This window comes from Gymnoscopelus microlampas (genome assembly GCF_963454915.1).
Source record: "Gymnoscopelus microlampas genome assembly, chromosome: 11".
NCBI classification, from domain to species: Eukaryota; Metazoa; Chordata; class Actinopteri; order Myctophiformes; family Myctophidae; genus Gymnoscopelus; species Gymnoscopelus microlampas.
In genome coordinates, this window is record NC_139948.1 from 49073918 (window position 1) to 49087508 (window position 13591).

General features: G+C 48.3%; 4 protein-coding genes across 4 annotated transcripts in view; 3 read left to right on the top strand and 1 right to left on the bottom strand.

Moving 5' to 3' along the window:
- The window catches only part of slc5a11 (solute carrier family 5 member 11), a gene marked incomplete at its 3' end in the record, with an annotated part of 34105 nt that overhangs the window by 7501 nt on the left and 13013 nt on the right, over window positions 1–13591 (bottom strand). The gene's annotated exons all lie outside the window — the stretch shown is intronic.
- LOC311055739 (E3 ubiquitin-protein ligase RNF216-like) lies at window positions 191–6963 on the top strand (the record flags this gene model as incomplete). Its single annotated transcript, XM_084072007.1, has 2 exons — window positions 191–1768; window positions 6013–6963. The coding sequence occupies 2 exons, from the start codon at window positions 191–193 to the stop codon at window positions 6961–6963; spliced, it is 2529 nt and encodes an 842-aa protein (XP_083928133.1).
- Window positions 7150–9848, top strand: LOC311055740 (E3 ubiquitin-protein ligase RNF216-like; the record flags this gene model as incomplete). The annotated part of the gene is made up of 2 exons (XM_084072008.1): window positions 7150–7207; window positions 8182–9848. 2 exons carry the CDS (start codon window positions 7150–7152, stop codon window positions 9846–9848), a joined length of 1725 nt encoding a protein of 574 aa, XP_083928134.1.
- On the top strand, window positions 9909–13251 carry LOC311055742 (E3 ubiquitin-protein ligase RNF216-like; the record flags this gene model as incomplete). Its single annotated transcript, XM_084072010.1, has 2 exons — window positions 9909–9925; window positions 11262–13251. 2 exons carry the CDS (start codon window positions 9909–9911, stop codon window positions 13249–13251), a joined length of 2007 nt encoding a protein of 668 aa, XP_083928136.1.

The window sequence follows — 13591 nt, forward strand, 5'->3', positions numbered from 1 at the left end:
TGGAGTTCCTCACTGACATCATCAATGTCAGCTCAGTCTTGCATCATCGACCTCCACTTTTTTTGGGGGGGGGACAATCTTCTGGTTGAATATTACTTCACTGCAAGTGAAAGTGTCTCAGACAGAGAGCTGACTGACTGAAGAGTACTTAGAGTACTGAGGTTGCTTTGATCCTCCTGTCATGTATCCCATGGCATCAATCCTGCAACCACAGATCACCCTTTCTGAGGAAGACTATACTCTCATGTTGGCTCCAGAACCAACCTCAGCTCCGGTCCCGAACCCAGCGCGGGCCAACCCTTCTGCCCTGGTTGGCCCGGTTCTATCTTGGCCACAAGAGGGACACTGGGCAGAGATGCCTGATTATCAGCCCCATGGAGCGTTGATCACTGGGGAGTTGGACTTGTTCCCTGATGTCGACTTGTTCCCTGATGTCCGGGAAGACTGGGTAGCGGAACTTGCCCAACAACACAACGACTCGAATGTTGTGTGTAATTATCTGTTGGAGAACCCGGCGTATCCCAGGAGAGAGGCTGCAGCCGTTCCCAACAGCATCGTGCTGGAGTCTGGAGGGACACTCCGGACTCACGTGCCCGAGGACCTGTTTGAATACAGCAAGCTGGGGACAGTGAGAGGAAAGGCCAGGGAGCAGACTGTCCACCTGCTGATGGATGACTTCCCGATGATCAGCATTCGGAACATCAAATGGGCTCTCAAGAACCTCAAGGGACACTATGCGCTCACACGCAAGGCCTTATATGAAGCTCTGAAGAAATCAGGCAACCCTTCAAGAAAGCGACGCTGCTTCATAGATTTCCAGTTTGAGCACGGTTCAGTGAGATTCAACAAGAGAATGCACTTACTTAAACACGACCGGTGCACTTTCAAGACTAAGGCAGAGCTGCGTTCTCTGAACTCCGTTCAGAGAGAGCAAAAGCAGTGGGCAGAGCATGAGGACTTCCTGCTGGCACTGCAGGTCAATGAGGATGAATATAAAGAGGAGAGCCAGTTGATAGAGTGTGGCTGCTGCTATTGTGAGTTTGTGTTTGAGAACATGACTCAGTGTTCGGACGGTCATCTCTTCTGTAAAGAGTGCCTGGTCAAATACGCTCAGGAGGCGGTCTTTGGCTCTGGACAGTCGGAGCTGAGCTGCATGGAGGGTGGGTGTACCTGCTCATACCCAGCGCGTGAACTGGAGAAAGTCCTGCCAGAGAACATCCTAAGTAAATACTATGAGAGACAAGCAGAGGAGGCGGTTGCTGCCGCCTGCGGTGACGAACTAGTACGGTGTCCATTCTGCAACTTCCCAGCCCTGTTGGACGAAGATGTATCCCAGTTCAGCTGTCCCAACCCCCAATGCCGAAAGGAGAGCTGTAGGAAGTGTCGCGTCCGATGGAATGAGCATGTGGGCAAGACGTGCGAGCAGGTCGTGGAGATGGACAAAACAAGGGTTCTCTTTGAGGAGCGCATGACGGCGGCGCGGGTGAGGAAGTGTGTGAGGTGCGGTATAAGTCTGGTCAAGACCGAGGGATGCAACCGCATGACGTGCCGCTGTGGCGGCAGCATGTGCTACCTGTGCAGAGAGCCCATCGCCGACTACAGCCACTTCTGCCACCATGCGCGCTCGCCAGGCGTAATCTGCGGCCAATGTCGCAAGTGCTCGGTGTGGACCGACCCCACGCAGGACGATGAGCGAGTCATTCAGATGATCCAGAAGGAGGGTGAGGCGGAGCTGAACAGGAACAGTCCATTTCGTTCAGGGGAGCAGGTCGGTCCTAAGGCTTTCAAATAACAGTAGTGGAGTAAAAGTACAATATTTGCCTCTGAGATGTGGTAGAGTAGAAGTCAAAGTATTGGAAATTGGAAATACTCGAGTAAAGTACAAATACCTCAAAATTGTACTTAAGTGCTGAGTACTTTGTTACTTTCCAGCACCACCATCATCATCATCATCCTCCCATCAACCATCAATCATCAACATGGACTTGATGGACCTTCCCAAGAAGTACGGACACCCACACCCACACGTTCCTCCACAAACGTCTTTATATCTAGGTCCGGAAGGTGGAGATTATGGTGTCCCCCCCCCCCCACACCAAAAGAATCTGCCTCATGGTGGAGCTATAATAGAACCTGACTCCGCCAGATGGAAGAAGCCTGCGTCACATTTGTTTCACAGGCTACTTCCATCTGGGACCTCGGTGGCACAATCGATGAAGGGGCGGTCCCTTTTTTTTTCAAGCTACTTGGCAGGTGATGATCCCGCCCCTAGCAGCCACTGATTGGTTCGAACACGCAGGGGAGGCTGTATTGTGAAGTCAATACCACCCCCATCTGGCGTCCTGGAGTCAGGTTGCTTCACGTTTTGGCGTATAATAATACCCTTGAACCAGTGGTGGAAAAAGTACTAACATTTTGTACTTAAGTAAAAGTATCAATACTGCAATGTAGAAATACTCCATTACAAGTAAATGTCCGGAATTCAAAATTTACTTGAGTAAAAGTACAAAAGTATTGGCATAAAAAATGTACTTAAAGTACCAAAAGTAAAAGTGCCCAATATGCAGAATGTCCCATTTCACAAGTTTAAAAAAAAAAGAAATCTTTTGAAAATAGCAGATCTATAAGATCGGATTGTAGACTGTAGATTGTAGATCGGCTATTTTCAATTGGCCGAAATAGGGGCTGAAATGGTTAGCATATGTTTTGTATTAATAATCAAAATCTACAATGGAACTAGTAACTAAAGTGTTCAAATAATTGTAGTGTAGAGTAAAAGTATACGTCTCCGATTGACCCCAAATTTGGACGTACAGCACACGGCTAAGTATAAATCAGGCATAACGACACCATCAAGGCGACTAAATCAACTGTAGACTTAGTTGACTAAAACTAAACTAAAACAAAAACATTTCAGATAAATAAATTATTCAAAAGACTATGACTAAAACTAAATAAAAACAATGCGTTGACAAAATGAACACTGTTTTTTCATAGGGTTACAAAAACAACTCATTCCGAATGTCTTTCAATGGTAAGCACACAAGCTAAAGCTATTTCATCAGGTAAGCTGGTGTGTTTACACTAAACTTGAAATACAATGCAAGCTAAAGAAACCACTGACTGATTAGACAAGTGAATGACCCAGAGTTTATCTTAGTTAGGAAATGAAAAGATTGATTGACATAGTGTATGAGTGTAAAGTTACCCTGTCCTCAAATTGAATTGAATTAAAAATAATGCACGTTTGAGAATCATCTAAAACCATGTATTACACTTTAACTAAACATTTTTGTCGACTATTAAATCAACCATAGATTTAGTTGACAAATATCTTACGATATTTAGTCAACTAAAACACGTGTTTTACTTAAGTAAAAGTATCAATAATGCAATGTAGAAGTACTCCGTTACAAGTAAAAGCACAAAAGTATTGGTATCAAAATATACTTAAAGTACCAAAAGTAAAAGTACTAAAACGTTTGAAAATAGCAGATCTCTTGTAGATCGGCTATTTTCAAATAGCCGGGCACTCCTCCCCTCAGGTCCCACACTACTCCACTACATCTCAGAGATCCAAATATTGTACTTTTACTCCACTAGAATGATTTGAAAACTTTAGTTACTACTTTGTGGATTTTGATTATTATTAAAAAACATACATTAACCACTTCAGCCCTATATACATTTCCTCCATTTGAAAATAGCCGATCTACAAGCTCACAATGCGTTGCGATGCGACGCATTGAGAAGCTTGTAGAAAACTTGAATTCTGCATAATGAGTATTTTTACTTTTGGTACTTTAAGTACATTTTGATACCAATACTTTTGTACTTTTACTGAATTCCCGACTTTTACTTGTAACAGAGTATTTCTACATTGCAGTATTGATACTTTTACTTAAGTAAAAGATTAGAGTACTTTTTCCACCACTGACTACGGACCCCCATGCAGATACAACACGGCTCTGTGGGAGGCTAGTTGTCTATAAGACTGTCTGTCCAGGGACGTGCACAGATAGACTCTAGCTGGTGCTAGAGCACCTGCCCTTTGCCCTCTTGACCAGAAGTGCCCTTTTGAAAGAAAGAACAGGGGTCTTCAACAGGGGGTCCTCAGAGTTACTACAGGGGGTCCGCCAAATCTTTATGTGATATGATTTTTCTTTTTACCATAACCACTCGAAACCTAGCATCCCTTTTCTGAGGAGAACTTTAGCCAAAAATAGCAGATCTACAAGCCCACAACGCCTCGCAGCGCGAGGCGTTGTGGGTTTGTAGATCGGATATTTTTGGCAAAGAGGTATAGGTGTAGAGGGAAAAAATAGCAGTCCAAGTAAAAAAAAAGAAGTATAATTTACTTGAGCACCTGCCCCTCAAAATGTCTGTGCACGCCACTGTGTCTGTCTGTAATCTTACAAACTGCTGGGACCTATCAGCGCCTAGGCTGGAGGAACCATAGGCTTTCCAAGGCATAGAGGGGCGGATCCAAACCTAACGCCGCTCCCTATTGCTCAGGGGTGCAATGCTCACTGGACGGCCTTGCACGGCGTGCCGGAACCTATTAGACCAGGAGCAAGCGCAGGCACACGCATAGATTTAAAACTACTTTAAATTCACACTTCAACAAAGTTTACAAAGGCTCCCGACTCACGCCAGGTACATTAACATAGGAATTAGCCTAGATGCATATAAATTGTCCATTGTGTGACCTATAGTGTAGGTGTTAAGCGACGTGTGCGTCACGTCATTAAACAAGGGTACCAGGAGACCTGGTACTGCCAGACCCCTAGTGGTTGAAATCTGAATGGCCGGGCTTCGCATGACGTGTGTCCCTTCTATGTCCCTTCTATGACGAAAGGGGGACAGACTTCTTTGGCTGGGGCCGGGGGACAAAGTGACCATGCCCATGTATGGGGAAAACAGATTCAAAGCCTCATGTAAGCCCGACCCCTTGGGTCTGGCAACAAATACAGTGCAAGCACTTCCCAAATGAGCATAGCAACACTGCTATTGCTTCACCAATCTATGTGCCCGCCTCCCCTCCCCTCCCCTCCCCCCCGGCCTGTGCACAGAACACTGACGTCACCAAATTTGGAGCGACGCCCCTCTGCACTCTGATTGGTTAGGAAATAAGGGAACCAGGAGTCCTGGTACTGCCAGACCCCTAGTGGTTGAAATCTGAATGGCCGGACTTCGCATGACGTGTGTGCAGAGGAAAAGAGGGACAGACCGACCGACCGACAAAGCCTCATGTAGGCCGACCCCCTGGGTCTGGCAAATACAAGGTTCACTCCCACTCCTAGGCCATAGTTCCTGCAAGTTACCCCAGGCTTTTTTTCTTTTGAAACAAAAAAAAGGCATGGGTTCCCGAGGCTAATCAGCGCCTAACTTCTGGTGCACACGGCCAGTGGACCAGGCAAGTACCTCCCTGCATTTATGTGTTTTATACTTTTAAATATTTCACTTTCATTGCTGTGCTCAGATCGACTGGGTTGACACAGTTACACATTGCCCACATTTGGAGTCATACAGCATAGATACGTCACGGACGACTGACATCATAGACTCGGTTATGGCATCAGATCAGAGCAGATCTGATCCAATCGGATGTTCTGTATGTTAGTTTTGTCCCAAAATGTATTTCCACCTTGACGTCATCGATATGACCTCAGTCTCGCGTGAATATGGAGTTCCACCCTGTCTATTTCTATGAATGTACAGTATCACTTCTTTTGCAGTTTCGTGCTGAAAGAAACCCCTAGTCAAATTGGGGATAGTCAAGTGGGGATCTCATTTTAAATAAGCCATCGTGCTTTTTTGAGCGATCCGGTTTAGAGGACATTGTATTGTATTGCACTTCCAAGTACTGTCACCATGTCTTCCATGTACTGTTACCATGTCTTTCTAAATAAAGTACTTCAATCAATCAATCAATCAATCAAATTCTTAATTTCAAACCTAAGAATTCAAGAGTTTATTTTCATTAATCTGTACCCTCTGTGTCGCCGGCAGAGTTGCAAGACTGATGCAGCACTGGAAGCCTTCGTTCAGAGGGAGCTCAGGCAGTGGACAGAGCATGAGGGCTTCTTGCTGGCACTGCAGGTTAATGAGGATGAATATAAACATGAAGGCCAGCTGATAGAGTGTGGCTGCTGCTATGGCGAGTTTGTGTTTGAGAAGATGACCCAGTGTTTGGACGGTCATCTCTTCTGTAAAGAGTGCCTGGTCAAATACGCTCAGGAGGCGGTCTTTGGCTCTGGACAGTCAGAGCTGAGCTGCATGGAGGGTGGGTGTACCTGCTCATACCCAGTGCATGAACTGGAGAAAGTCCTGCCAGAGAACATCCTGCGTAAATACTATGAGAGACAAGCAGAGGAGGCGGTTGCTGCCGCCTGCGGTGACGAACTAGTACGGTGTCCATTCTGCAACTTCCCAGTCCTGTTGGACAAAGATATATCTCAGTTCAGTTGTCCCAACCCCCAATGCCACAAGGAGAGCTGTAGGAAGTGTCGCGTCCGATGGAAGCAGCATATGGGCAAGACGTGCGAGCAGGTCGCTGAGACGGACGAGATCAGGACTAGGGTTGTCTTTGAGGAGCGTATGACGGCAACGTGGGTGAGGAAGTGTGCGAAGTGCCGTACGGGTCTGGTCAAGACTGACGGGTGCAACCACATGACGTGCCGCTGTGGCAGCCACATGTGCTACCTGTGCCACAAGACGATCACAGGCAGCCACTTCTGCCAGTGCCCTCGTGGGCATCGGTCAGTAGGCGCACGCTGCAGTGGTTGTGGCAAGTGCAAACAATATGGTAGCTCCCAGACAAATGATAAGCGAATCATTAAGGGGATCCAGAAGGAGGGCGAGGCAGAGCTGAACAAGAAGAGTCCTCATCATTCACGGAAGCGGGTCGGTCCTCCCCTGGACCTGCCGAAGCGGGCCAAAAAAGTTTCCCGCCGAGCCTGAGGTGACCCACTTTTTGGATACAGTATAGTATACCAATGTAGTATTTCTATATTGCAGTATTGATACTTTTACTTAAGTAACAAGACCAGGAGACCTGGTTCTGCCAGACCAAGAATAAATTCCTAGTACGTAACACACCTACAAACCACTTCGCATGACGTGTCAGCCTGTGTCCCTTTTATGCCCATGTATGGAGAAAAGAGGGACAGACCACCGAGGTCCATGTATGGACGAAAGGGACCATGTATGACGTGTCAGCCTGTGTCCCGTGTCCCTTTTATGCCCATGTATGGAGAAGAAAGGGACGGACTGAGGTCCCTTTTATGCCCATGTATGGACGAAAGGGGGACAGACAAAGCCTCATGAAGGCCGACCCCCCCTGTCTGACCCTGTCTGTCCCTTTTATGCCCATGAATGGACAAAAGGGGGACAGACAAAACCTTTTATACCCATGTATGTACGAAAGGGGGACAGACAAAGCCTCATGTAGGCCGACCCCTTGGGTCTGGCAAAAAAAGAATGAGTACTTTTTCCACCACTGACTACGGACCCCCATGCAGACACAACACGGCTCTGCAGGAGGCTAGCTGTCTATAAGACTGACTGTCTGTCTGTCTGTCTGTCTGTCTGTCTGTCTGTCTGTAATCTTACAAACATCTGGGACCAATCAGCGCCTAACTTCCTAACTTCTGGTGCACGCGGCCAGTGGACCAAGCAATTACCTCCCTGCATGTATGTGTTTTATACTTTTAAATATTTCACTTTCATCATTCTATAATGGATGGAAGTCAATGGTGCTTAGTTCGACTGGGTTGACACAGTTACACATTGCCCACATTTGGAGTCATACATCATAGATACGTCACGGACGACTGACATCATAGACTCGGTTATGGCATCAGATCAGAGCACATCTGATCCAATCGGATGTTCTGTATGTTAGTTTTGCCCCAAAATGTATTTCCACCTTGACGTCATCGATATGACCTCAGTCTCGCATGAATATGGAGTTCCACCCTGTCTATTTCTATGAATGTACAGTATCACGTCTTTCGCGGTTTTGTGCTGAAAGAAACCCCTTATCGAATTCTTCATTTCAAATCAAATTTAATTTGGAAAGAATTACTAGAGTACTTGTGCATAGAATACCTAAGTATTCAAGAGTGTATTTTCATTACTCTGTACCCTCTGCGTCGCCGGCATCAATCCCCACGGCAGACAACCCTGATTTAATTCTGGCTTCAGCACCAACCGTGGCCCCGAACCCAGAAGGGGCCGACCTTGCCCCTGCCCTGGTCATGGTCCCTCCAGCCCCAGCACACATTCCCAGAATGGAGGACACAAGGCCTGGTCCCTCTGTGCCACGACAGGGAAACAGGGCAAAGAGGACTAAGCCTCAATGTCCTAGTACAGATTTTATCACTGAGGTGTTGGACTTATTCCCTGATGTCCAGGAAGACTACGTAGAAGAAATTTTCCAACAACACTATGACTTGAATGGTGTGTGTAACTTACTGTTGGAGAACCCAGCCTATCCCAGGAGAGAGGCTGCAACGGCCACAGCCGTTCCCAACAGCGTCCTGCTGGAGTCTGGAGGGACACGGACTCACGTGACTGAGGACCTGTGTGACTACAGCAAGCTGGGGACAGTGGGAGGAAAGGCCGTGAAGCAGGCTGTCCACCTGCTGATGGCTGACCTCAGAATGCTCAGCCGTCACGACATCAAATGGGCCCTCAACTCTCTCAAGGGACACTATGCTCTCACACGCAAGGCCTTATCCGAAGCTCTGAAGAAATGGGAGGAGTCAGGCGACCCTCCAGGAAAGAGGCGACAGAGTAGAGCGTCCTCTGATCGCTGCTTCATAGATTTCCAGTTTGAGCACGGTTCAGTGAAATTCAACAAGAGAATGTACCTCCTTGAAAATGAACGGCAGAGTGTCAAGACGGATGAAACACTGGAAGCCTCCGTTCAGAGAGAGCTCAGGCAGTGGACAGAGCATGAGGACTTCTTGCTGGCACTGCAGGTCAATGAGGATGAAAATAAACATGAAGGCCAGCTGATAGAGTGTGGCTGCTGCTATGGTGAGTTTGTGTTCGAGAAGATGACGCAGTGTTCGGACGGTCATCTCTTCTGTAAAGAGTGCCTGGTCAAATACGCTCAGGAGGCGGTCTTTGGCTCTGGACAGTCAGAGCTGAGCTGCATGGAGGGTGAGTGTACCTGCTCATACCCAGTGCGTGAACTGGAGAAAGTCCTGCCAGAGAACATCCTGTGTAAATACTATGAGAGACAAGCAGAGGAGGCGGTTGCTGCCGCCTGCGGTGACGAACTAGTACGGTGCCCATTCTGCAACTTCCCAGCCCTGTTGGATAAAGATATATCTCAGTTCAGCTGTCCCAACCCCCAATGCCACAAGGAGAGCTGTAGGAAGTGTCGCGTCCGATGGAAGCAGCATGTGGGCAAGACGTGCGAGCAGGTCGCTGAGACGGACGAGATCAGGACCAGGGTTCTCTTTGAGGAGCGTATGACGGCAACGTGGGTGAGGAAGTGTGCGAAGTGCCGTACGGGTCTGGTCAAGACTGAGGGGTGCAACCACATGACGTGCCGCTGTGGCAGCCACATGTGCTACGTGTGCCACAAGACGATCACAGGCAGCCACTTTTGCCAGTGCCCTCGTTGGCATCGGTTAGTAGGCGCACGCTGCAGTGGTTGTGGCAAGTGCAAACAAGATAGTAGCTCCAAGAAAAACGATAAGCTAATCATTAAGGGGATCCAGAAGGAGGGCGAGGCGGAGCTGAACAAGAAGAGTCCTCATCATTCACGGAAGCGGGTCGGTCCTCCCCTGGACCTGCCGGAGCGGGCCAAAAAAGTGTCCCGCCGAGCCTGAGGTGACCGACTTTTTGGATACAGTATACCTGTAGTTTTTGTTGTTGTTGTTGTTTTTAACATGGCTGTCTGTAGGAGGTGAGCCGTCTAGAAGAGTGTCTCAAGAATCAAGAATTAACTCATTCACTGCCAGAGTTCAAACATCGCCTATTGCAGCCCTTGCCAGCGTTTTTGAGCGTTTTTACTGACCTTTCAAGACCCACAGAATATTTCGCTCCATGACGATGTAAACACAGAGTGTCTCAAAGGAAAAAATAGAGTCTCATCAACAACAACAACAAAAAAGTGCCACCGCGATGCTCCCTAGTTATTGGCAGTTGAATGTAGCTTGTTTTCACCAAAAAAAAAAAAAAAATCCATGGAATGCCAATTTCCCTGTAACATACATACATGAGATTAGAAAGGCTGATCCACTGCGCTGATAATTGTTTTTCTGTTTGTGTGTCTAATCCCCCAAACACTAAACTGCTCAGTATCACAGTAGTTGTGCACAATGCCAGCAAGCCAAGGAAATGCCTCTCTACACCTCTGAGTATGTTGCAGTGTTGATTTCGTCGACTAAAACTATGACGAAAAATGGTCGTCGACTACCTTTTTTCACTGACGAAAACTGAATTAAAACGAAATAAAAACTAAGCTACGATGACTAAAACTAAGACTAAATATACTGACAATTTCGTCAACAAATAAAAACTAGACAAAAATGTTAGTGAGTGACTAGTGGAGAAGAGATCCAGTAGAACTAAAAGACAAGTAATTTTATGTTTGGTTGCGTTCAGGTGTTGCGCATTGAAAATAGCAGATCTACAAGCTCACAGCGCGTCGCAGCGCGACACGTTGTGAGCTTGTAGATCTGCTATTTTCAATGCGTAGATCGGCTATTGTCAGAGTGCAGCCAAGCGTAAAATCAGCCATTACGACGGCATCAAGGCACTGCCAAAATTATTTTTAGTCAACCAAATGAACTGTAGATTTAGTCGACTAAAATCGTATGATATTTAGTCGACTAAAACTAGACTAACAGTAAAACATCTCAGATGACTACAATATGACTAAAACTAAATTAAAATGTGCTGTCAAAATCAACACTGGTATGTTGGATCCAATCCGAATAATGTTAGTCTTGCTCAAATATGGAGTTTCACATAGACGTCATCAACATGATGACCTCAGCTTGCCCAAATATTGGGTTCCACCCTGCCTATTTTTTCATAAAGGTGCAGCATCACTTTTTTCACAATCAGTGGTGCAGACACCCCCAGTCAAACATCACACCAGGGACAGTTTCGTAGTCAGACATTTATTTGAATTAAAGTACGGTAGTGCTTGCTTTAAAAAAGGAATATAAACATACAGTATTCAAACGTATATTTTCATCCCCTTGTACCCCCCAGCATCAATCCCCCTACCACAGACCACCTCTTCTCATTCTGGCTCCGGCACCAGCCCTGGCCCCACATTCAGATGGGGCCGCCCTGGTTGTGGTCCCTCCGGCCCCAGCACACATTCCCGGCGTAGAGGACGCGAGGCCTGGTCCCTCTGTGTCACGAGATGGAAACCAGGCAGAGAGGTCTACGTATCAACCTCATTTTAGAGCTTTGATTAGTGGCTTGCTGGACTTATTCCCTGATGTCCAGGAAGACTACGTAGAGAAACTAGTCCAGCAACACTATGACTTGAATGTTGTGTGTAATTTACTGTTGGAGAACCCAGCCTATCCCAGGAGAGAGGCTGCAGCAGCCACAGCCGTTCCAACCAGCATCCTGCTGGAGTCTGGAGGGACACGGACTCGCGTGGCCGAGGACCTGTTTGACTACAGCAAGCTGGGGACAGTGGGAGGAAAGGCCGTGAAGCAGGCTGTCCACCTGCTGATGGCTGACTTCAGAATGCTCAGCTGTCACGACATCAAATGGGCTCTCAACGCTCTCAAGGGACACTATGCACTCACACGAAAGGCCTTATCCGAAGCTCTGAAGAAATGGCAGGAATCAGGCGACCCTTCAGGAAAGAAGCAACAGAGTAGAATGTCCTCAGAACGCTGCTTCATAGATTTCCAGTTTGAGCACGGTTCAGTGCAATTCAACAAGAGGATGTACTTCATTGAAAAAGACCGGCCAGGTTTCAAGGGTGATGCAACACTGGAAGCCTCCGTTCAGAGGGAGCTCAGGCAGTGGACAGAGCATGAGGACTTCCTGCTGGCACTGCAGGTCAATGAGGATGAATATAAAGAGGAGAGCCAGTTGATAGAGTGTGGCTGCTGCTATTGTGAGTTTGTGTTTGAGAACATGACCCAGTGTTCGGACGGTCATCTCTTCTGTAAAGAGTGCCTGGTCAAATACGCTCAGGAGGCAGTCTTTGGCTCTGGACAGTCAGAGTTGAGCTGCATGGAGGGTGGGTGTACCTGCTCATACCCAGTGCGTGAACTGGAGAAAGTCCTGCCAGGGAACATCCTGCGTAAATACTATGAGAGACAAGCAGAGGAGGCGGTTGCTGCCACCTGCAGTGACGAACTAGTACGGTGTCCATCCTGCAACTTCCCAGCCCTGTTGGACAAAGGCATGTTCCTGTTCAGCTGTCCCAACCCCCAATGCCACAAGGAGAGCTGTAGGAAGTGTCGTGTTCAATGGAAGCTGCATGTGGGCAAGACGTGCGAGCAGGTCACTGAGGCGGACGACATCAGGACCAGGGTACGATTTGAGGAGCGTATGACGGCGGCGCGGGTGAGGAAGTGTGTGAGGTGCGGTACGGGTCTGGTCAAGACCGAGGGCTGCAACCGCATGACGTGCCGCTGTGGCGCCAGCATGTGCTACCTGTGCAGAGAGCCCATCGCCGACTACAGCCACTTCTGCCAGCACGTCCGCTCGCCGGGCATGCTCTGCGGCGAATGTCGCAAGTGCTCGCTGGGGACCGACCCCGCGCAGGACGACGAGCGAATCATCCAGGAGATCCAGAAGGAGGGCGAGGCGGAGCTGAACACGGAGAGTCCACATCATACGGGGGGGAAGCGGGTCGGTCCTCCGGCGGACTCTGCGCTCGCGCCGGCCAAGCGACCGGGGGTGCAGGGCCAGCCCCACGACAACCTTCCTCTCATCTTCGGTCCTCCCCAGGTCGTCCGCCAGGTCATCCGTCCGCCCATCTTCGTCCCCCCGAATGTTTTTTACCCTCAGGCCCCGCCCCAGGACAGGGTGTTTGACATGATGGCGCTGCCCCAGATGCCCCAGATGCAGCAGATGCCCCAGATGCAGCAGATGCCCCAGATGCCCCAGATGCAGCAGATGCCCCAGATGCAGCAGCTGAACCCCTTCAACAACAACAACAACCACCACCATCTTCATCCTGTCAACCAGCCTCACTTGAACATGTTGGACTTTCTTCTCATGGGTAGCTACAGACCCCCACACTGACACTACATGCACTACAGACCCCCACACTGACTCTACATGCACTGCAGACCCCCCACACTGACTCTACATGCACTACAGACCCCCACACTGACACTACATGCACTACAGACCCCACACTGACACTACATGCACTGCAGACCCCCCACACTGATTCTACAAGCACTACAGACCCCCACACTGACACTACATGCACTTCAGACCCCCCACACTGATAATACATGCACTACAGACCCCCACACTGATAGTACATGCACTACAGACCCCCACTCTGATATTATACTTCCCAATCTTCCGCCATAATCTGAAGGCTCATCTCTTCAGACTCCACCTTAGCCCGTAA